This window comes from Megalobrama amblycephala, linkage group LG19 (assembly GCF_018812025.1).
Source record: "Megalobrama amblycephala isolate DHTTF-2021 linkage group LG19, ASM1881202v1, whole genome shotgun sequence".
Lineage (NCBI taxonomy): Eukaryota > Metazoa > Chordata > Actinopteri > Cypriniformes > Xenocyprididae > Megalobrama > Megalobrama amblycephala.
This window is the reverse complement of record NC_063062.1, coordinates 38264610-38290843: the sequence shown is the minus strand read 5'-3', so window position 1 is coordinate 38290843 and position 26234 is coordinate 38264610. Positions and strand designations below refer to the sequence as shown.

Sequence of the window (26234 nt, the reverse complement as noted above, 5' to 3'; positions counted from 1 at the left end):
GGGCACTGTGAACGGCATAGGGAATAAGGGAACATCGATACATCACTTCACAGGAAGTACAGAGGTAAAATTACCCAACTGTCATTGCGCAACGCGTCACCAGTCAGAACTACGATGGAGCAGAGCTGTTGAAAGAGTTATTAAACGGCTCTCCGATGGAGGAATTTACATTTGAATTTTGAGTAGGCCCCTATTCATAAGTTTTGTTATTATTATACGAACGAAAGTACGAATGGTTATGGCAATGAGTGTATTTCCATATTTTATTGTATGAATAGGCATGACAAAGTAAAAATTGTTGAAAAGCAGTTTAGGCTCTGTCATTTTTTTTTAATTTTTTTTTTTTACTTTTTTTATCTCAGTGTTTACTATGTGGCTGTCCATGAAGACCCAGAACGAAGAATACATTTTCATATGGCATGACAGTTACAGCTTCAAATCTGTTAAGAATCAATTTAAAATTCACAAGTAAATTATATTTATGTTATATCATAATCTGCGCGACACCGTCGTTGACTTTCTTTGATGACGTTTGCAGTGCGTTCCAAATGAGTGATTATTGTCAGCGAAGTCCACTTCAACTGATATACCGTGCTCAGGGAGTAGGGAGCAGTGAACACTGCGTAGGGACCCTGTCGAATGGAACGCAGCTTCTGATGCTTTTTGGGTAACAGCCGCTAGGTGTCGCTTCGGTAGCGCGGCAGCCATATTGGGGTGAAAATGCCAACTGGACAACAGAATCCTTCACATTTTACGCACCCAAAATCGGCGAATCTCACAGCCAAATCAGTAAAGCAATAGAACATTTCTCAAATTCAGTAAATTTTATGACACCTAGAGTAAATGTTGTATTGTCATAGCCTATGTTTTATATGATCAGTTGTGGAATCCAGCCATTAGCTACACATCTGAGGTAACTTTATTGAGTATTTCCATTTTATGCAACTTTACATATTTACTATTAATAGTAAATTAATAAATAATTAATACAGGTTAGATCATTATGTTTGTAGAGTGATCTAAACTAGATTACTGTAATGCATTATTAGCTGGTTGTCCTGCTTCCTCAATAAATAAGCTACAATTAGTCCAAAATGCAGCTGCTAGAGTTCTTACCAGGTCAAAAAAATATGATCATATAACACCAATTTTATCATCTCTACACTGGTTACCCATTAAGTTCCGTATCGATTATAAAGTATTGCTAATGACCTATAAGGCTTTAAATGGTTTAGCTCCTGTGTACTTAACCGATCTTCTATCGATCGAAATCAGCCACCGATCTAATCCTTCACGCTCTTTAAGATCACAAAACTCTGGACTTCTGGTTGTACCCAGGATAACTATAAGTCCACCAAATGAGGCAGAGCGTTTTCACATTTGGCTCCATAACTCTGGAATAACCTTCCTGATCAGACTCGCTCACCCAGTTTAAATCTAGATTAAAGACACATCTCTTTAGCCAAGCGTTCACGTAATGCATCTCATACCAGATCAACTGCACATGACTATCGTTGCTTAATGTTATGAACAGCAGCTACGCTAATTATTCTCCATTTTGCTTTTCTGTTTTATCTAGGGACAAAATACAAAATACAAAAGAACAGAAAAGTGGAAGACTTAAAGTCTGTATAATAAACTGTTAAAAGGATTTGATGATCACTAGTGATAGTATTTTATTCTGTGTTGTCATCATTCAGGTTGTATTTCAGCTTTAATGTACTTATTAAATGTATTTCGAGGCTAAGCGTATCATGCATAATGTTCGGGAACTCACATGCCCCAAAATCGCGAGATGTCAAGGAAAACATTCGACTGTAAGTTAAATTAATTATATACAGTTGAGCTCAAAAGTTTACATAGGCCTACCCCTTGCAGAATCTGCAAAAATGTTATTCATTTTAACAAATAATCAACTGTATTACATATAATTTTGGTAGTAAAATATAAAGTGTTGCACATTTTATTGATGCAAAGATGAGTAGACTGTGTATTTTGTACATCATTTGCAACTGCTTTTTATCACTTGAAGCGCCACAATTTGAAAATTGTCTTGTGTTAGTTATATAGCGACCACTGAACAGACATTTAGAAGTTTATTTTAAAATGCAAAATATTGAAAATAAAAATCTAAAAGAAAAGCTAAATAACATCATACATGTAACAAACATAATGTACAGCGGGGGCTTAATATAAATCTTCATAAAATGAAAAGTTTACTAATGTTCAAAGTTTTAGCTGTTTTTTGCTTCATAGAAAATTGTATAGAGTCGAATACAATGTTCAATTTCTTTCTTGAAAGATATAAAACTATTTAAAGTATACGTTTTTTTTATAAAAACAAATGTATACATTTTTTATAAAAATCTATACAGTCCTCCATAAGTCAAGTCAAGTCAACTTTATTTATATAGGCTAGCTCTTTTTACAATGCAGACTGTGTCAAAGCAGCTTTACAGTGATTACAGGAAAACAATTTTGGCTACAGCAGCTCTAGAAGAAAATGGTGTCAATGTCCAGCTTAAGTAAGTTCAGTATTGATTAATTCTGTTGTAAAAATCATTAGTTATTAATTTAGTTAATTTATCTACAGCAGCTCTGGAGAAAACAATTATGTCATTGTCCAGCTCAGTTTTGTTCTCATACAATGGTGTCAATGCAGGCAGATCAAAAACGATCCATGTTCCTATCAAAAGTTCCTGACTAAGAGGCTCTACTGCTGCTCCTGGAGGATAGGCCCATGTATGACGTCAAGGAGATTCTGGACTCCAAGCGCCGTAAATGACATCTCGGATACCAATATGGCCCTGAAGAGAGATCTTGAGTAGTTTGAGACAATATCCTGGATCTGGCACTCACTGACACTTCCACGCCAACCATCCTAGTCATCCTAAACCACAAGGACAGGGCCAGCAATGGCACCTGGTGGTGTTTAGACTATTAGAATTAAAAGTAAAAAAGTGAACTGAGAAGAAAAAGAAGAACAGAAAAAAGACCACATCATCACACAGATGAACGCAAATAAAATGTGTGAATTTCTTTCCGGATGTCTGAGCTTTTATGTTTAGTGTGTATGAAGGGCTTTTTTTTTTCTGCTAACATGAATTTCACGGTTTGACTTCCCCTCAAGACAGTTTTACTGTGGAATAAAAAAATAAATGATAAAATTATCATGCAAGAAAGATTAAACTAAATGCATTTGACCAGCTCAGGTTCAGGAGTCAAAGTGAAACCTGCAGTAGTTTAATTCAGGTCATTTTAGTGGCCAACTGACTCAAATGAATGCGTCTTCTGTAATCTGTCTTGCACCTGTTGTAAATAGGCAGAATTTCTCTATCTACACGAAGATTTTAAACCGCGCCATCTCGTACACAATCGCGCGCATATAGCGGACGCGCACGCGCACTGACAGGAGGAGTTTCTCTGACTCTAACCTCAAACGACACATTCTGTCGAAATCGGCTGAGCGATTAATCTCAAACGATTGAAGAAAATGATCCAAGCGTTTATTTGGTTCTGCTTGTGTTTTTGTCATCTGGTTGGTAAGTAGCTATATGTGCACTTCACTGAAATCATATTTTTAGTCAAAGGGTTTGCATTATTAGATCACTACAGTAAGGTTCAATCTGAAAATATTAGGTAATAAATTATGGTAACATTAATCAAAATAAGATAGGCTAATTAGAATTGATTAATCTATGGTACAGTCAATTTAGATATTATACTAACACATTAAAATTGTAGCCTATAAATTAACATTAATGTATTATGACACACGAGTTTAAAATGAAAAGGTGTATTTATATATCAACATGAATTAATACATGACAAATATTGTTATTCATTGCTAGTTAATGACATCAAATGAATTGCAGTGTTAACAACTCAACGTTATTGAAAAGTGCCACATTTTTAATATTTACATTATTTAATTTTGTCCTCCAGGTGTGTTTGTTGCTGAGACAAATGTAGTGAAATCAGTGCCAGTGACTGAGGGAGATTCTGTCACGTTACAATATGATTTTAGGCCTGCTGACATACAGGGATATGACATGATAGAATGGAAGACTGGAAACCTTCCTCTTGCTAGAATCAAGAAAGTAAACGGTACCTTCTTAACAACATATTATAATAATGACTGGAGATTCATAGACAGACTCCAGCTGGATAATCACACTGGATCTCTCACCATCACAAACATCATGCATGAACACAGTGGAGTTTATGAACAAAGCATAAAGTTCAGAAATAGGGAGCCAGTCAAGATGTACAATGTCACTGTTTATGGTGAGTAGACTTTTACATATTGTATAGAGTGTGTTTTCCTGTCTTTTCATAATTATGTTAGTTAGTAATCATTTTGGTCACACTTTAGTTTAGGGCTCAACTCCAACATGTTCTCTAACCAATACGACCATATAGGTCATTTGTCACTTCCCTGAAATATGACCCATTGGACCGTCGACAACAGGACACTTTCATTTTAATGCATTGTTCCCTTTTATCTGTGTCATATTTTTGGTTTTGCGTAGCTCAATTGGCAGAGCATTGCAATAACAATATGCAATCATGTGATCATGCGATTGTGGGTTCGATCCCCGGGGGACACAAGTGTTCATAAAGTGTAAATGCACTATAAATCACTAAGAGTAGGTTTAGGGGTGGGGTGGATGTAGTTGTTAAAGGGTTAGTTCACCCAAAAATGAAAATTCTGTCATTTATTACTCACCCTCATGCCGTTCCACACCCGTAAGACATTCGTTCATGTTCGGAACACAAATTAAGATATTTTAGTTGAAATCCGATGACTCAGTGAGGCCTGCATAGGGAGCAATGACATTTCCTCTCTCAAGATCCAGGTAAAGGACCTCACGGAGCCATCGGATTTCAACAAAAATATCTTAATTTGTGTTCTGAAGATGAACGAAGGTCTTACGGGTGTGGAACGGCATGAGGGTGAGTAATAAATAAAATAAAGAGATTTTCATTTTTTGGGTGAACTAACCCTTCAAAAATGATTCTTGCTAAGTGGAAATAGGAATAGAAATAGAAATAGTGTTGTGGTGTAAAAAGTGCACACCCCTAGAGGTCGCTAGAGGTCTATTCAAAACAAAGGCATAGCTTGATTCAATTGAAAATGAAATTGTGGGAGCTGAACGAGGCCGCTGGAGCGATTGATCAACACACGCCTCACAAGCAGCAGAATTTTTATTATGACACAGTCGCCGGTCCCACTTCCGCTTTTCCGGTCATGAGTATGAGGTAACGCAGCTCTGTTTATCATATTAGATACATTTGAGTGTGTTGAAAATGATGTTATAACGTTACTCTGTGCGTTTGCTCGGCGGCTGCTGTGAGACACTGTTACACACTGCAGTTAGATAGATCATACTTAGAATATATTAAATGCTGGATGTCTTGTGTTGATAAATCGCATGACATTAATTTTAAAACATATTGTATGATGGAAAAAATGCTGTATTACTGTTACTAAAAATAAAGCTGCATCTGATTATGCTATGTTAGAAAATTAGATCTAAACAATAAGACTAAACGTGTTGAGCTATATAACAATAATTCGTTTTCTGTCTATAAATATATCAAAACAGTTGTTCCCTTGTCTATTAAAAAGTAATATATTAAAGCGTCTTTGGTGTTTCCATGGTTTCTACAAAATTAAACCGGAAACTGAGGGTAACGCGGGTATGATGCAATTGACAGGTGACTCCTCACACGTCCCCCTTGGGTAAAATTGCAATTTTCTCACGATTTACAAATAGTTGCAAACATTTGGGATATTGTAAGTACTCAAGTGAACAAAATATATAACACTGGCCTAGTGGAGGCCTTTGGATATTTTACTGCAAAATTCTTACATATTGCACCTTTAAGGGATTTAGAATATGGTCATGCAGAATAAGGCATTAATGTGTGCTTTATAAGTACTAACAAACAGCCAATCCTAGTAATATGCATGATGATATGCAACTAGTTCATAATGAGAATTGAACACTACACTAAAGTGTTTTTTTTTATAACTTTATATTTGTCGTTTTACATTTTTTAATCAGCTATTTATTGGCATCTCAGTTAGTTAATTGTTAAATATGAATCAATTATAAGTGATTATATGCTTTGTCAGGTATTTAATGATTATATTTAGTTAGGGCCAAAGCCCTGTAAAGGGCTGAAGGCCCTATTGTTTTCCTTAGGAATTTTTTTTTTTTTCGACTATTCAGGCATTTTTGGGGCCCTTAACATGCTCAAAAACTCTTGAAACTTACCCAGGCATGGCAGGGGGGCTCAACAGCACCCCCTTGAACGGTGTCTAAAAACTTGTTCCATATATCAAACATGCTTGCACGTATTTGTATGAAACTCAGTACACATAAAGACCTCATCAGGCCTAACAACGTTCATGCTCTAAGTTATACGTCACCTCAACAGGAAGTCAGTTATTATGGGTTGTTTGGAAAACGCATGCTCTGGAATTTGATATACTCCTCCAAGACAATTAATCCGATCACCACCAAACTCAGTCAGCCTGAAGTCAAGACACTGAAGATGCTAAATTGTGAGCGGATTTTTGATATCTCGAATGGTTTGGCCGTGGCGAGGCAAGGAATTTATGGCGAGAAAAGGGAAACAGAAAATGTGTTATAACGTCTGCATACATTAATTGATTTTTATAAAACTTCAGCTATGTGTTCATTATAGGATGCTGAACACATGGATCTTGACTTTTGTGAATCAAAGTTATAGTGCCACCAATTGGCAGCAGGATGTGTGTCACTTTCATAATGTATTGAGATCACCCTCAGATATTTTGGTTTGAATGTGGATTTTTCACACACACACAGATGTAGACTCTCTCTCTGTCCAACCCCCCTTCCTCCTCTTCTCCCCCTCACTCCTTCAGTCTGTGTGTGTGTGCGTGTGTGTATGTGTGTGTGTGAGAGAGAGATAGTTTTACACCCTTGATCAGTTATTTAACCCTTTTATTGCATACTTAATGTGCTTCAGAGTTTAGTGCCAACCCTAATCAAACACACCTGAAGCAGCTAATCAAGCCAGCATATTTGTAGGCCACTGACAACATAGTGTTGCATTATTAGTTGATAATTAGGTTAATTAAAATATAAAAACACACTGCAAATGATAACTTCACACTCATTTGAAATTGAACTATGACACTATATCACTATTAGTACAGAACTAGTTTTCTAAATGTTTTTTGAGTTACAATTATTATTTTTACAATTAAAATAATTTTTAAATTAATTATTTATTGATACAATTCAAATTTATTAAAATAAAAAGTAAATTTCACAATTATAAAAGTGGCTGTTTAAAATAAACTTGCATAAGTGAGCAGAAAAATCTAGACATGTACCTTACTATTACCTGAGACTGACTTTAAAATTGTCTTTGCAGGTTCTGTGATTTGACTCTATTTATTAATTTTTTAATTTTATTTTTTCTAATACCACACATACTGAAATTAAATGAAAGCATGCTTTTGGTGCATAAGATTGGTGCACAAACAACAGCTTAGGGAGGTCAAAAAACACATGAAGAGAAGTGTTAGGATTATACAACATCAGCAATCACAGGATTAGATCACTAATTAGAATCACTGCATTAGATATCTCAGAGCACTGTGGAGTTTGCAAATAATAGTATATAATTTGTTCTAGAATTTTTATAGAGGTTGTCTGAGAAATAACACAGACATGTCAGATTAGGATGATATTCTGCATATTTGACAGTCCTTTTATGTTTAACTGTTTTAAATGGCCATTGCCCGCCGTGCACAGTTGCCCTGAAGCCACCGTGGTGGCGGTGCTTCCGAGTCTTGGCCCGTCATCGCTGCTTGCAGCTATATTTATAATTATAATCATTAAATACCTGACAAAGCATACCGCTTACCTCTTACTGTCATACCTTCTTACTCTCTCATGTTTTTCAGCTCCTCTGCCTGTTCCTGTCATCATCAGTTTCTGTCCACCAAATCCTTCATCAGTTTGTTCATTGTTGTGTTCAGCTGTGAATGTGAGTCATGTGACTCTCTCCTGGTACAAAGGAAACAGTTTATTGTCCAGCATCAGTGTGTCTGATCTCAGCATCAGTCTCTCTCTTCCTCTGGAGGTGGAACATCAGGATAAAAACATCTACAGCTGTGTGATCAACAATCCTATCGGCAACCACACCAAACATCTCAACGTCTCTCAGCTCTCCAGACTGAGTTCAGGTATATTTCTGACTCTGGTGTGATGTTTCAGTTTTTCAGTATTGTTTCATCTACTGAATTTATTGTCTTTCCTCAGACACTGGCTGGGGTTGCGATACTATTGAACCTGTGATCCGATTGGTCGTCACTGCTCTGATGGGTGTGGCTGCTGTGACTGCCATTGTTGTTCTGGGTTATGACATCAAATCCAGAACGAGAGATGAGAGAACAGACACCAACATCAGACAATAATGAATCAGATATTGTAAACAATAATGTAAAAATGTCTTTTCAAGTACTTTTGTAAAAAAAAAACAAAAAAAAAAAAACAATCATCATAATCATCTGTATTCTTAATGATAACGGTGCATTACATATTTAAATGCAAACTTTTAAGCCAGACCAGGCTAAATATGAAATTAATGCAAAATATGATAATGTAAATGAAAATAGAATAAATAAAACAGGCCTGCTGCATCCACCACCTTTCTGCTATCTAGGTGACCACCTGTCGGCCCAACGACGGAATACAGCAGTCTGGGCAAAGGTATATAAAGTGTATATGTCTTTTCAGCGGTCCTGTGAATTTCACTTAATTTGTAGAATTTAGTTTAAATTTTCCTTTAGTTGTGCGATTAATCTGACTCAAATTTCAAATGATTATTACTTTTAGATTGTGTTTCTATTAATTTAGATATTTGATTATTCTGGGTATCCTGTATTTTCAATTATTCATTCATTAGGGACCCGATATCAAGAATTCATGTCGGCCGGTCGTGTTCTCATGGACACAAACTCATCAATTCTGATTCTTAGTCAGAGGGTACAGAGTTTAGTTAACCACTCAATGCTTGTTCATACAAAAACACAGTTTTTTAGTCACGATACTGCAACTTGCTAAGTCAGTGATAGACAGAAATCAAAAGGTCCCACATGATCTGCCACATGCTCTTTTCATTGAGCCTTTAGTTTGATCCTGACACAGATTTGTGGAAATACCAGACTCCACTTAATCTACTGGTTATTATGATTTTAGGAGAATCAAGTATAATATTTTATTTGTCAGGTAAAAACGTATCATGCCAATTACACAATTAGACAATTAGAAGCCAGTTCAGAAATAATAAATACATAACATCAATTGCTCAAAGATGACTCTAAGAGTAAGAAATGCATACACACAGTGTGTGAGTGTTTTTAAGATACTCACCCATCACTGCATGGGGGTCTTCTGGCTACAGAATGTCCCAAATGGCTGCTTTGCCACCTTCCCTTAAATACCCAGGCCAGAACAAAAGTATTGTAAATATTTACTATTTCCTTGTAGATTAGTGAGTTTTATTGTTTTATTGCAGGGTGTTTGATATCAGCTTTTGTCTAAGCAGGAAAATCAAGCCTTACATAGGCCTCAGCATCTTTTGTTAGCTACAAAGATACAAGGTTGTAAATATAGACTTGCATTTATTGTATGTTACAAACCAATAAGCCAATTAAACAAATGAATATACTATAACTACTCTAACCTAATATAATGTAACAAAAGACACAATAACAGCAATGACACAACTCTGACTCTCTAGGGCAGGGGTGTCAAACTCATTTTAGGTTGAGGGCCGGATTGGAAAAAAATAACCATGTGCGGGCTGAATTAAAAAAAAAAAAAAAACCTTAGTGCGCTGATAGTTGCATTAATATTAACCATATTAACAACAAATTAATTTGCAAGAAAACTAGTACACTGCTCTTTAAAACTGAGTATGATTTACAGTGAAAAAACGATTAGATTTTTAAAATGCTTTATTTAATATGTTTTTATTAGTGATGCACCCATTTTGATTTTTCATGGCCAATTCCAATTTTTTTAGAAGCAAATTGGCCAATTTTACGGCAACCCAGACATGACATGCAGAAAAAAAAATAGTAGGCTAAATCTTTCCCTCGATTTACTTAATCGTGCAAACGATTTCCTATTTCGTTCCCCTCAATTTATAAATCATGCACACGAATTAGTACATCAAGGAAACTAATTACTAAATCATGCACGAATTAGTAAATCGAGGGAACGAATTAGTATGTATCGTGTGCACGATTTATTTATTTTTTTGCATGTCATGTGCGGGGCTCTGTACGATTCTGATACTGGTTGCAGATTTTTTAAAAAGCTAATTTATTTGTTGTTTATTTGGTCAAAAAATATGTGTAGCTCTTTGATATTAGAGGCAAACACTGCATTTTTATCACAATCCCAACAAAGATGTTGGACAAAGTCCCAGACAAAGTCCCAGGCCGGAGTTCTTGTATGAACAGCAGGCCTCAGCCTCAAAGTACCACAAAGAAAGCATATAACAAGGGGGTCCCGAACTACCGAGGATTCTCCCAGAGGAGCATGATAGGCCGATATGATAGGCCATGATAGCATGATAGGCCTCAGAGGCCAGGCCCACAGTCTCCATAATTCTGGGCGAGGATGAAGTATCATGCCGCCCACTTGAAACAGAAGGTCCTGCCTGAGAGGGATCTCCATCGAAGAGCCATCCAAGAGAGACACTAGGTCTGAAAACCAAATTCAGGTTGGCCAGAACGGGGCTACCAATATTAGACGGACCCCGTCCCGGCACACCCTCTCCAGAACTCCCAGGAGCAGAGTGATCGGGGGAAATGCGTACAGACGCAGCCTCGGCCACGTCTGTACCATGGCATCCAGGCCCAATGGTGCTGGATGTGATAGAGAGAACCACAGAGGACACTGGGTAATTTCTCCCGAAGCAAACAGGTCGACATCCGCTCGACCGAAGTTTTTCCAAATGAGCTCCACCACCTCGGGGTGGAGTCTCCATTCCCCGGGCCTTGGCCCCTGCTCGGACCCTGCTCCCGCTCAGCACTCTCTGGAACACCGCTGATTGCTTTCTTGTCTCCTGGAATCTCTCGATGACTGATGTAACCGAGTCGCCGAAGAGGCCCACAGGAGACAGCGGCGCATCCATGAGGATGGTTTTATCTTTCTCCTTTATATCAGAAAGGTTGAGCCATAAATGCCTCTCCATGGCCACCACGGCTGCCACACTATACTGAACTGGTCTCTGGATAGATGAAGCGTTGATGTCTCTCTCTGGTGGGAAGAAACCCCAGCGCGTGCTTCCGCCACCAGAGGAGAGACACTGGGTCTGACAGGTGAAGGCAGAGATAAGGCTGGGCCCGTCTCTAACCCCTCTGCCAGATCCATTTGTGAACCCTACGAATGGACCCGATCCGCGGGCATGTCTGGGCATGCTCAACTCCCATACAAACAACACACATCTTGTGTGTATCCCAACCTGTGATGAAACAGGGGCAGGGATGAACACACTTGACTAACTGCTGTTTTCCTGCCATAATACGTGTCTTATATATATATAATGTGGTGTGAGATACTCTTGTCCTCAGATGAAGAGATCGTGACTTGTATATATGTAGCAAGACAATCAACACCAAATAAGACACACGATAACACTGAGCGCTTGCTGAAGACACAGAAGCTAGCGTTCTTTGTTCTGGGTACGCTTTATAGTTTCCTGGTCCGTGACCTTGCCTGCTTCTGACGTCTCGTCACATTATTAGTTCGATTTCACGAGTGCTTCACAACGCAATCACGCAGAGGCGTTCCCATTGCGTTTGACGCAGCGTCGACAGTTCCCGTGAAAGGGAACACTAAAATCACTTAATTTAAAATTTTAATATGCATTTATGTGTACACAACATTTTTTTTTGTTTGAACAATTGCAAAAGATATCATTTTTTTGTATTTTAAAATGGGCCTGTTGAAAATCTACGTCATTGACCCATATACTTTACTACATGCAGGTGTGCTTGCGCTATTGTCAACTTGCTTGAAAATATGAAGCATTTATAATGTAAATAATTCTAAAATATATGAAATTTTTATGTTTCTCTGTATATGTGTGTTTATATTGCATGAGTAAATATATCTACAATATATTATACATGCAGTACCATATCTGATCACATGTACATTTATATACTACACAGTGTCTTACTGAATAAAAAAAGACATACATTATGATATATTAGTAAATATATTGTCACATATTTTTCAATATAAGAAAAGGGGCAATTCCTCCAATGTATTATTCAATATATTATAAAATATTAACACAATATATTATTCTGTATATTTTCAAATATACTTTTAAATCATTTAATATATTGATCATTCATATATAGAGAAATATATTTTCTTTGTGTAAGAGGAGATCCACACTTGTGGACTGTGTAAAACAACGCTTTGAGTGACCTCAATTTCTGCTTTTGGCGTTTCCTGATCTCCTCCCCATTGCTTCCTGTCTCTCATCTGTCCTGTCAAATAAAGGCAAAAAATGACCCTTCCCCTCTCGCCATCAAAAAACAACAAACTCTCCGCCTTCAGTTATAGTACAACTGTAAGACTGTAAGATTGTAAGAGATCTGTAACTGCGCTACTACATATTGCCTTTGTGACTCGTTTAGAACTGTTAATATTTCAAAGTATTCTGTGAGCTTTTCAGCTGGAAATGGTCAACACATTATTTGTTCTCAGTTTGTGCTTGTGGCATATGATTGGTAAGTTACAAGTGTTTTTCTATTATTGACAAATTTAGTCCAGTCTATTTAAATCAGCATTTGCTCTTAATTCCAGAGAAAGATAGAGTTTGAGGTCTGTGAAGCTGCATTATAGACAAATGCTCATAATGCTTTTTTTTATATATATATAATTTGCATTCATGATATGCTGCTGTTCTGTACATGTTTTTGTAAATTCCAATAAAATCAAATACAGTACAATTAATTAATTAATTCAAATATTTGATTCACTTCCAGTCAAAATAATGCAAAGATTTACAGTACATTTAAATCATATCTGGTTTGAAATTTCAAGAAACTAAATCTGTTACTTAAACTATAAGCTCATCTGTGTCTGTTGGTGCTTTTGTTCTCCAGGTGTGTTTACATTTGCTGAGACAAATGAAGTGAAAAGAGTTTCAGTGACGGCGGGAGATTCTGTAGTTCTACACAGTGATGTTAATGAAACACAGACATATAAAAATATAGAGTGGAGGTTTGAAAACAGTCGTATAGCTATAATCAAGATAGCGACTTGGAACGATTCTAAATATGAGGATGAGAGATTCAGAGACAGACTGAATCTAGATCAACAGACTGGATCTCTGACCATCAGAAACACCAGAACCACAGACTCTGGACTTTATCAACTAACTCTCACGACTGTGAATAAAGAGTCAACCAAGAGATTCAATGTCACTGTTAAAGGTGAGAAGAAAATTAAAGTGCAATTCATTTCATTTTCTTCATATTGTAAATAATACTAAATCATCCTTATAACTTCCGGTTATATTTATAAATATACAGTACTGTGCAAAAGTCTGAGACATGTTAGTATTTTTACCAACAAAAAAATGGTCTTAAGCCATTAAGGTTTTATATATTTTGCTGTAGTGTGTCAGTAGGAAATGCTATTTTAAAGAAACAGGGTGGTCATGGCAAAAATTTATTTGATTTAGTTAATAAAAATTAATTGATAAATAAAATCTATAACTCTATTTTTGAAAGCATCCTCACTTTATAGTAAGGGTGCTCCAATCAGGATTTTTGGAGCCAATCACAGATCACTGATTGTCAATCATGTCAATCACAGATACCAAGTCTTCTTTTTATCACTTATAATTATTTATAGGGATGCTCCTATCAGGACTTTTACAGACATTCATTCAGGGCCTGAATTTCATTTTTGAAAATGGGGAGAATGTGGAGGGTTTTTTTTTTTCTTTTTATTTGAAGAGGGAGAGGTCCATTTTTTAGACATTTTTCAAAAAACATGATTATCTCATCTAAATGTTTGATCATGCAGTACATTTTTGTTTTTACAATGGGCAATTGTTGCACAATAGCTTACACACAAGCCTGATTTCAATCTCTAAAGTGAATTCACAAAAAAGACAAGTAAACAGTCAGTAATAAAACAAGAACAAATAAACAATTTACAAGCAGTAGCACAAATAAATAAAATAGAATAAAGAAACACAAAATAAGCAGTGCTTTAAGTTTTTTCATGTAGTAGTATTGAGGTAGGAAATACCAAAAAAATTAAGGAATCAAATGTAAATAATAATATGGATGGTCTTCCCTGAATAACTGAAGGTTATAAAAGTTAGTCATTCAAAGCAGTGAGTGTATAAAGACCACCGATCAAACTTTCCAAAGCAATTATCGGCTGATAGGGATCGTTAGCCGATTAATCGGAGCATCCCTACTTTACAGCATTTCTACACAAGTGCCTAAAACTTTTCACAGCTTTGCAGGTTGGTTTCTTCAAGCATCTCAGAGACATTACCTCAGTTTTTTCTGGATTTAGTTTGTCTCAGTTGTTTCTGTTTCTTCATGTAACCCAAAAACGGACTCAATAGGGGATTTCGCACCAGAGGAATTTTCATAGTTCCTAGAACTATTGGCTGAAGTACCCAGATTTTGCCGTGTTCATACAGCAGGAACTAGGAATGATTTTAGTTCTAGGAACTCCTTTTAGGGGAACTAAATTAGTTACTTCAGAGTAGGGTCTAAACCAGGACTAGGAACTATCAGTGATGTAAATGTATGTTGATTGGTCAAACACATGTCAAACACCGGCACCCGGCATTTTTAAAAAGCCATGTAAACATATTTAGGCTACTTCACGAACATGGAAAACAGCGATAACAGCATTTACCTGCTGTCTGTAGGGTTGTGTTCTTTTCTCCGCCTCGATAATATGTAATACTGAAAGTTGTCATAAGAGATTTAATCTCTTAGCCCCACTTTTTGCTCTTTCAGTTGCGTAAATTACAGTTTACATTCCATCTTCATCTCTTAACACGAAACCCACGATTCTCCATTCTCCATCCACCAGTTTTTAGCATTTGTAAATGTCGCGCTTAAAGATGCCGCTGTCAGCTGATTTAAAGTTCCTATTCCCGGTGTGAATCCAACCAGGAACATGGCCCAGTGGAGAAATTAGTTCTCGGGGAACTATCCTGTTGGTTCCTAGAACTAAGTTCCTAGAACTATTCGGTGCAAAATCCCCTAATGATGGTGAGATCAGGTCTCTTTGTGGATCACCGGCTGTTGTCAGACTCCTTGTGCATACAAAAATCTCACTGGAGTATCACAGTTAATGGCAAAAGCAATGTTTGAAAATGTAAACTAAGACTTTTGTACAGTAGTGTATATGGTTTGTCTAATCAATACATTCCCTCTGCTCACCAGTGGCACCAACAACCACCTCACAAGCCCCAATCTCAAAAACAGCTTCACAGCCTCCAGACCTCCAGTCTCCAGTTTCTGCATCTCCAATAGTGTTGATCTCTGCTGCTGCTGCTGGATTTCTGCTGACTGCAGCCACAGTTGGGATCTTCTGCATCTGCTGGAGACAAAGAAAAACAGAACAGGGCAAGTGTTTATCATCAACTTACTGATATCAACACAAAGCTGTCAGTGATGATTGAGAGTTTTGCTGTTTTAACATGTCTGTCATTATTACAGAAACAGTCCAGAGCCATGATGAAGAAATAACTTATGCTGATCCAACATTCTACACACGAAATGCACAAAAAGCGGTAAGATAATTCATGTTAAGATTTACACTCTACAGTCTGAACATACACTCTAAAAAACAGGGTTGTTTTAAGCCCAAGGGTTGGGTAAATACAGGACAGAACACATGTTAGCTTAATTTTACACAGCAAATTGGGTTGATTTTACTCAACATAATGGGGTTCATTTTTACAAAGATGCTAGCTTATTTTTAACTTCATACTTGAATTCATGTTTACAGATTAACTTCAATGCTCTAAAGTAATGTAAAATAGTCCACACAATCGTGGTTTGATAACTTCCTTTATTTTCAACTTTTTTTGGATCATGTTACAGTATAGCATGTTTTATATTATTTTTAATACATATTGTATACTGTATGTATATTGACTACATTTAAACTCGATTAACAAACATTAGAAGTAAAAATTAAACATTTATATGTAACTATATTCGACCAGTCTCTGTTATCTTGTTTCTACAACGCCGCTGCTTCACCTGTGGGAGCTGGAATCATGTTCAGAGGGGAACTTCCAGTGTTCACTCATAGCCAAAATATGCTGTGACATGACCATAACCTGCCCATAAACAAACATGAACAGCTCTAACAACACATTTAACATCCAAACTATTTTGATGCATCTTGATGAATAAAATAATTTTTATGCAAGGCATTAAGCATTTTCATCATGCATCACTCGATTAGACGACTGACATTGTGTCCTTGTATGTTTCTTTGCATAAAATAAATGATATACAGTGCAGTAACAAATTAATAGATTGAAAAATGTACACAAACTTGTATTTTACATTGTTTACATTGTAGTTTACATTGTATAATTGAGAATGAGCTATTAGTATTATATAATACATGTTTTACCGAATTTGCATGTGTCCCTTTGGAGTAAATAAAAGGGTGGACAGGGAAATGAAAAGAAATTATGATGGCTTTATTCCAAACTTCAGTGAGCTGCTTAAAAAATAAATAAATAAATAAATAAATAAATGACACTATTGCCTTTTTTAACGGAACAGAATTGAATTCTGTTTGTATCATTTTCCCGTTTATCACTGTAAAGCTGCTCAACCCCCTCTGCAAATCAGGTTTATTGGCAAAATTTACAGCTGTTTGCAATGAACAAATCAAACAAGAGTAATTAAAATAGCTCAACACAGCAAATGTTTTAAGTGGCTTCCCCAAATTCAACTGAAAATGCAACTTTTAATGACTTCTGAAGTGTTAAAATTATGCAACCCCTTCATGAAAAGCATTTTTAGTACTTTTGCTGTAATGAATCTTATTTCATTCCTCATAAGCAATGGTCTCCAGTTCAGTAATATTCTTGGGTTTACGTGCTGTAACCACACTGTTCAAATCCCACCAGAGATTATCAGGTTCAAGTCAGGTGACTCTGATGGCCACTGTAGAATCTTCCAGGACTTCTTCTACAAGCCTTGGTGGAGTTTGACGTGTGCTTGGGATCATTGTCGTGTTGAAGGTCCAATGACGCCCAAGATTCAGCTTCCTCACTGACGGCATTACGTTTTCCTGATACTTCAATGAAGTCATCTTGCCTTTCACACTTTGCAGGTTTCCAGTGCCAGGGCCAAAAAGTTTTGTTTCATCGCTCCATAGAACAGATTTGCAAAAATTCTGTTACTTATTTATAGGATTTATTTGAGCAAATTGGAGCTGACTTTTCTTTGCTTTTGGGGCAGTAGTTTTGGAGTTCTGGCATGGAAACCATCTACATTTAGTACGCGCCTTACTGTGCAACCTGAAACCTCAGAGCCTGTTTCCACCAATTCTTGCTACAGGTCTTTTGCAATCACTTGAGGGTTTTTCTGAATCTGCTTTCGCAGAAGTCTGGTGGCAGCCGGTGATAGCTTCCTTTTTTTTGCCCCTGTCCAGTAGTGTATCCACTATTCCTTTATGTTTGAACTAGTTACATCAGGTGTAACTAGTGATTCCGTTCAGGGGGTTGAATGATTTTCAAACTGCATAAGTCATTAAATGTTGTATTTTCAGTTGAATGTGAGGAAACCACTTAAAACATTAGCTGTGTTGAGCTATTTCAATTACTTTTGTTTGATTTGTTCATTCCAAACAGCTGAAAGTCTGTAAATATTGTAAATAAACCTGATTTGCAGAGGGGGTTGAATAATTTTGACTGCACATTATCTACAGATTATTTGGCTTTTGCACACACCCTGACCTACAAAAGAAATAAGAGTGCTGAAAGAATTAGCTTGACTTGGCGTAACATGACCACAATGACCAGAGAGAGAGATAGAGCAGATAAGATCTTGATACTTCACTCAAAAATAACTCTAAAAACATGTGTCAGGGCTCAGGGTGTCTCTGCTGAAATAAACACTTCTGTTTCCTGTAATACTAAAAGCCAAAGATAGTTCTGCAAATTTGAAAGTGGGAAAAGCATTTCAGCTTTTGCCTTCAAAATTCTAAAATTAAAATTTATCTCATTAAACTATAAAACAAAAAAACAAAACATAAATTAGTTGTTAATTTTCATTTGTCAATTGTAATTTTTATAGCTTTCTATCTAAAAACTATGCATGAGGAGAGTTAGTCTTCAGATAGTTGAGTTTGTTCTGCCTGCTAAAGGGGTTCAGTTGTTGAATGACCAACACCCCTCTTTGTTGGATCAGCTAGTAAAAGCATCTATCTACAATCCCTCTTCACATAAGTTCTTTTTGCCTGTCATGTTATGTAGTTCACAACATGCAAGCTGTAAAGTAGTGCTGTAGTACTCAGGACTGAACTGGGACTTAAGCCAGAGTCCAAGACCAAATTTTATGACTATAGTCAAGACCAGATCAGGCCAAGTCCAAGTGCTTCTGAAAATAGCCTTGGATTCACACTTGAGTCAGACCTGAGTCCAAGTCTGTCTTCTTCTGGTCTTGTTCAATTCAAATGCTACAACAAGGCAATTTCAAAACACTGCTTCCTGTTTGACAAAAGGACAAAGTAAAGCAAATTGCAAATGCTTTTTTAAAGGCAATTTTATCAAACATTACATTTTAAATTTTAAAAATTGAATTAAATAAACAGTTTAAAGATTCTGTAAAAATACATATTTTTGTATATTTTTTTTATGTGTTGCTATGAAAATGTGTTCACTATAAAAAACTCAAACACAACCAGACATCTAAAAAAGGGATTCTTTATTTCCGACCACGTATGAAAAAGACACAGCGTTAATGTCTGAGGTTTCCGTTTCCATAGGTAGATGTATAAACAAAATGTATACAACAGAAAACAACAGGAAAACAACAGGAAAAGAACAGAAGAAAACACATTCACACAAAGAGCTCACCACGTACGGTATCTCCCGTTCAGTGTACTTAATTCAGATTAATTTGCACAAATTTCCTTTATAACTTTATGAAAAGAGTTGTAACATAAAACAAAGTATACAAAACTCTTTGTGTAATACCCCAAATAAACAACGGTAGTGGCTTTTGATGAAGAACAAAACAGAAACATTATTAATTAAAGCTGCAAGCAGCGATGAAAGGGCCCTCGCACCCAGGCCTTAAGATTACCTTAAGATTAGACTGACCATATATGATGTGCTTCTGGTTAAATCTCTACAAGGAGTTAATCACAGTGTAAAACATGTCATTTCCTGTTGCCCGCAGGTGGCACTATGACTGTAACTGAATATTGGCATGTATATGTCTTCAGACCGGGACTCTAATAAAACACGTGAAGTTTGGGGCAGATCGGAGATTGTATACCCGAGTTACAACAACATCGAAATTTGTCAGGCCGTCACAGACACGTCCTTCAGCGAAAACTCTAGATCTTCACAATTTAACGTTGCAAAGGCCTTTAGATTAGACCGACCTAATATGATCTGATTAAAGCTCTAGGAGGAGGAAAAGTTTGCAGAGAAAATTCAAAATATCTCACTTATCTTTTTTGTAGGTATTGGGGTGTTACATCTGTCTACCGAATTTCATAACTGTACGTGAAACTCAGCACAAAGGACGCTTAATTGAAATTTTGTAGGTGGCACTATCGAGCCATTTTGCCACACCTAATTTTGAAACCCATATCAGATGTAAATTTTCACCACTTCTGACACGTGTGCAAAGTTTCATGAGTTTTCGAGCATGTTTAGGCCCTCAAAAATGCGATTCATTTCAGAGAAGAAGAATGATTGGCTGAGCAATTACAATAGGGTCCTCACACCATCGGTGCTCGGGCCCTAAAGATGCATTCTCATAAGCCACACACACTTGTAAGAAGTAAATACATTTAACATTCTTCACATTACCATTAACATGACTATATTTATTTTCATCCCTAAAGACAAATTATTAATAAACTTGGATGAATATCAACATCAAAAACAGTAAACAGCTCTTAGACAACTTTCTTTTGAGGGAATAAGCATTTGCAATAAAGAATAACATAAATGACACACACTCTATGAAGCGCTGCACCGCACTAGAAAGCTCACGCAGCTCTCAATTCTTTGTTCTCCCCTCTGATATCATTTTATCAAAAGAAAAAGAATCACTTTCGTCTCAATATCACAACATGATCTACAATAGAGAACTCAAACAACACGTAATGATTACATCACCAATCAATCACAACATACACATCATTTCATCTGACCAATCAGAGGACAGGAAGCTCTCGGCAGCATAGGTCACTGTTCCCCTCACCTGTGGTCGATCGCGCCGGCGCCTCGTGATATTCTAGCACAGCAAACTTGACATCACAGCCTGTTCATTATCAAAATAAAATGTACAGTCAACCAAACACTACAAAAAGCTAGTTTATAATGTTTGTGCATTATAACATTCACTTTGTGTAGCCGGTATTATTTCTGAATGTAAGAAAATGCAACTTATAGGCTACGTGACTTATCTGTTTTGTTTTATGTTTTCTCTCAAAATCTCACAATAGTATTTTTAGCATGTTTTAATCCATCCAGCAAACGATATTAATCTGTTGCTGTCGGTTAACGGCTAGGCTGTATATTATTATTCTTATTCTTGGCTTGACTTGATTGCATGTAAATGGTTGTATATAGGTCACGTCAATTTAAAGGGTTAGCTCACCCAAAAATAATGTCATTAATTACTCACCCTCATGTCGTTTCACACCTGTAAGACCTTCGTTAATCTTCAGAACACAAATTAAGATATTTTTCATAAAATCCGATGGTTCAGTGAGGCCTGCATTGCCAGCAAGACAATTAACACTTTCAATGCCCAGAAAGCTACTAAAGACATATTTAAAACAGTTCATGTGGCTACAGTGGTTCAACCTTAATGTTATGAAGCGATAAGAATACTTTTTGTGCACCAAAAAAACAAAATAACAGCTTTATTTATGACAATATCTAGTGATGGGCGATTTCAAAACACTGCTTCATGAAGCTTTACGAATCATTTGTTTCAAATCAGGGATTCGGAGCGCCAAAGTCACGTGATTTCAGTAAACAGGGCTTCGTTACTTGATAAGTGTTTCGAAAATTCGATGGTTCACCACTGGGCGGCGGGACTTTGGCAGTTTGATACACGCTCCGAACCACTGAATCAAATCGAAACAAAAGATTTGTAAAGCTTCAAAGCTTCATGAAGCAATGTTTTGAAATCACCCATCACTAGATGTTGTCATAAAATCGTTATTTTGCTTTTTTTTGGCGCACAAAAAGTATTCACGTCTTCATAACATTAAGGCTGAACCACTGTAGTCACATGAACTGTTTGTTTTGAATTCGTCTTTAGTAGCTTTCTGGGCACCGAAAGTGTTAATTATCTTGCTGGCAATGCAGGCCTCATGGAGCCATCTGATTTCATCAAAAATATCTTAATTTGTGTTTAGAAGATAAATGAAGGTCTTATGGGTGTGGAACGATATGAGGGTGAGTAATAAATGACAGAATTTTCATTTCTGGGTGAACTAACTCTAAAAAGAAAAAAGTTGTGCTTAAAAAAGTGTGAAAACCACTGGGTTACAGCAACAGGAGTGTGTGCGCCGTACCTTCAGTTGTGAATGCCGCCTTCAGACAACGATTATAAAATTCTTTCAGAGCTCCTTGGATTCAATCAAGTTTATTGTCCTCATATGAAATAAATTACATTACATAAACTGCATATATAGGCTATATTATTGGATTATTTGTTCATTAAATTATCATTTTAAGATAAGGATCATGTTTGCAATTTTTATTCGTCATGTAAGCTACGATAGATTCTGACAATTAAAACAAAAATCAGGCTTGTGTTTTATGGTATGATCAGGGGCGGTTTCTTCATTAGGGCAATAGGGCCAACGCACCACCAAAAGGGACGGATTTTTCAATCACATTCAACCACAGAGTTACGCTAGCTGTTACTGCTAGGCTGTTTGTTCTGCCTCTGGATATAGTCCAATCAGCGTCGAGTCACGCTTTGTGGAGCACCGCCTCTTTTCGAGCGATTTCAGCCTGGCCGAGAATTGCCCCGAGTGCTCCCATAGACTTCCATTCAAAGAACTTTTTTTTTCGAACTGCAGGCACTGCAATGCATTCTCTATGGGTTCCGGGAGGGCTCGCACTAACATGCCTTCGTCATCATACGTAACCTTAACTTGTGCAGCGATTGGTGAAAACAAACATACCTCTATTAATATTTTTTTTTAAGCTGAAGTGGCATCCAATAATTTCCTCAGTGCATAATTTACATTTTCACATACATATTCTCCATCTGTAAATGTTAGAAAGTCGAGAAAATATTACTATTTTGGAGTCAGGCGTGGACGAGCCTTCAGCAAGCACAAACTTCCGTGAATGAGCGCGCCAAACAGACGGTCTGCGTCTCAATGTGCATACTATCCATCCTAAATAGTATATGACACTAGTAGTAATATTCAATACTGTTTAGGGCGGATAGGGTGGATAGTATGCACATTGGGATGCAGAATCGGAGTTCAATCTGAGTAAATTACATTTTGCTAAAAGTTGTTGAATTTTTTTTTTTTTTTTGACGAACATAATAATTATAACATGTAGAATTTCGAACCTACAACTAAGTGTATTTGTACGATAGCAGTAACTGTGTAAAGTGACTGTAGGGTAATCAAAATAATAATAATAATTAGTCTGTTCTTTTGTTTTTATTTATTTTCATTTTTAGTTTGGTGTATTTAACTTCTGCTTTAAAACTTCTGTATTTTGTTTTTAGATTTGTAAGGGTGGAACTCCTACAGCGGTTCAGACTGTAAGGTTTGCCGAGCGACTAAAGAAACTTTATCAGTAAGATGTTAGAGAACTGTACATTTCTTGTCTATTACCACCCACTGCAACTTATACCAACGACGGAAATAAGCGCAGTTATGATAGCAAAATATGTGGGAGAGCGTTGCTATAGTGTGACAATATTGTATTGCAATAGGGAGCACACTAATGTTAATACTAAATCAAAACTCGTTAGCACATCCATTGTAATTGAAAGGGTTTAATGACAATATCTGATGATGGTTACACTTAAAATAATTACAAAATAGATGTATGAGATGATAAAATCATATACCATTAATTGTACACAGCATGTATGAAAAAAGTTACCTGAGAGAGAAAGAGAAATAGAGAGAGAGAGAGAGAGAGAGAGAGAGGGCAAGGGAGTGCCCGAGATCCAAGGAAGAAGAGCATAGAAAAAGAGCCCAGAGCAACAGCTAAAATATTCTTTTATCCCTTCCTTGACCATGTGACTGAAACTCAAATGTGAGACATTCAAACTGACCAATCAGAAGATTAAAACTTCCCCCCACTGTACGAAAGGTGTGACCATTTGTAGACCCCCGATGTACACACATCTTGGCCTACAGGCCTTGATCACTATCACCTTTGTGCCTCCCAAATGGCCCTTGGCAAGAGAGAGGGGTGTGAAACAGTAAAGCAAATGTCTTTGTTCATTTTAAAATATCTTTGGATATTTTCAATTCTTACAGATTGTAAAGTTACAATTTTAGAATATAGCCTTGGCCTAATGTGATTTGACCCCTTTTTTGCACATAACATAGCATACTACACAGTTACATTCATGTTTGTTTTTATAGCCTTCAATATGAACATTGTTTCTAGGACAATATTGGGCAGGATGTGAAATAACATTTTTTTATTAAATACAGATTTTTTTTAGATCCCAGCCCTATGGCATGCTTTAAATACTGAATTGTCCATGTTTTAGATAAGCAGTAAAGATACATTATTATATCACTTGTTAAATGGTTATTTAACAATTAGCCTATTCATTCCTGCATTTTTAAAAAAAAAATTTTGCGCCCCCCCCAACATTTTTTTTGCACCAGCTGCCACTGGGTATGATTTAGCTCATTTATTTGTTCAGAAACAGAAGTAATTTAAAATGTTATTTGTATAGCCTTATAGAATTTTTTTAAGTAGGCCTATATAATACAGCAAAACAGCGCTTCCAGTAGGGTATTTTATAGAGCTGTCAACACTGAAAACTCAGACAGCATGCACTGGCGCCAACCCTGGCTCTCGCAAAGGAGGGTTTAGAGATTTTTAAAAATGAACAGCACAAATAGTAATAGGTCTAAAAACAGTTATAGTTATAGATTCTGTAGGCTGAAACAGAAGCAGGTCAGTAGGAAACTGGACTTCTGGAGAAAAAAAACTGAAACTGAAGATACTGTTCTGTCTGTGAGAAAAAAAGAGTGTGAATATTACAGCTTTTTTTTTTTTTTAACAATGCCTCTTAGTCAAACATTCATGAAACCACTAACCAAAAAAAAAAAAAAAAAAAAAAAAAAAAAACAGAATTTAGAGTAAAATGCATTATAACCTAATGTTCAATAGAGTGATATTGGACTGCTGTCATAATGTGAAAGTGAATATTTCGAATGTTTAATTTCTGTAAAATTTACAGAAATAATACTACTACTACTACTAATAATTGTCTTGAATGTGCATGCATTAAAAATACAGTTTTTAAATGTGTTTAAAATTGTTTTTATGACTGTTGTGGTATGAAGCTGCTTATTTGGTTTTTTTAGTGGTAAAGCACTGTTATTTAAAAATATCTCAATCTGATACTTAAGAATTTTGTGTCTTCATAACTTTTGTGTTTGTGTTTTCTTTCAGAGTGTTAAACAGGAGGATGAGGTGGTGTACGCAGGTGTCGTCACGAGACGTTAATCAAACTGTTCATGATAAATTTGTCGTTTTGTATAGTAAATAAAAACACATGCACACTGCAGCTAAATTCAGAATCGTGTTGCTTCATCTCTGCTTTTTTGACATGACTGGATGTTATTGCTGCTTTCCCAAGATGCTAAAAATAAAACTGTGTGTTTGTGTGTAGTTGTGTCTTTCTCACAACTATGCATCTAAGTACAGTCATCATATCGACTAACAGAAGACATCTTAGTGGTTTTCTTGTGAAAAATTATTGCATTAAATACATTGTTTTACCCTCTACACAGTTTCAAGTCAGAACGAAACCTGACGTGGCCCGAGTTCTTTAGACTTGTAAGGAAATGTGGTTTTGGTCTGATAGATGGACAAACGTAGAGTTCTTTGAGCCTCTTCCTGTCCTGCTTACCACACAGACTGATTTCCTTTTACTTGACAAATACTATAGTGTTAAATGGGTCAAAAGCAAATGAAGATGCATGTTGAAAATAATGCATATAAAAAATAATGTACTTCATTTGCTGATCATTTGTTGGAGAACAAAAGGTTTGAGTTGTGTGAGATGTGTAATGTGACATTTTGTGAAATTGATAGGTTATATGATTCAACATTAATCAGTGAAAACTGCAGAACTCTGTTGTTGTAATGGTATAAATTTGAATTTGTCCCAGATGTTGACTGACAAAAACAGTAGCATATAAGTTCTTCTGCAAGACATTGCAGGACGCGCAGTCTAGGTGTGATTTCGAAAAGTTTTCTGAAAAACAAGTTCTGCTAATCATTGCTAGAACAACTACTGAAACTATAAAAAGGTCAAGCATAAAATTATTAGTAAATATTATAAATAAAATAATTATTTTCAAAAGATTAACTAACCTTTACACACAGTCATGAGGAGACCTATCTGTGATGTCATATCATGGTTGTTTGTCACATTACAAAAATAATAGCTTCCTACATATTGTTTAAATACTGCAAGTTTGAAAAGCACCCATCAGAAGAGTGTAATATGATGTTTCAGAGTTCAAGGGTCACGGGTTTACAGCCTGTCCAACAGATGGTTTCCATCATCATATCAGTGTTTGGTTGGTTAGCTGCTGATAGAAGCTGTAACACCATCAGGGTCCATAATGTGTCCTTAATTATTCAAAATAGCTGTTTATACTGATTAAATATTTTTATCAATTTTGTCATATACTGGA

The 26234-nt window shown here is 36.3% G+C and overlaps 1 protein-coding gene across 1 annotated transcript; it reads left to right on the top strand.

Annotated features, from left to right (window-relative positions):
• The first annotated feature begins 3423 nt into the window (after nucleotides 1-3423).
• Nucleotides 3424-25106, top strand: LOC125253938. Its single transcript, XM_048168197.1, has 9 exons — nucleotides 3424-3542; nucleotides 3946-4287; nucleotides 6822-6829; nucleotides 7732-8251; nucleotides 8328-8480; nucleotides 13205-13534; nucleotides 15524-15706; nucleotides 15800-15873; nucleotides 24982-25106. The coding sequence occupies exons 1-9, from the start codon at nucleotides 3494-3496 to the stop codon at nucleotides 25033-25035; spliced, it is 1713 nt and encodes a 570-aa protein (XP_048024154.1). The 5' UTR covers nucleotides 3424-3493; the 3' UTR covers nucleotides 25036-25106.
• Nucleotides 25107-26234: the final 1128 nt, after the last annotated feature.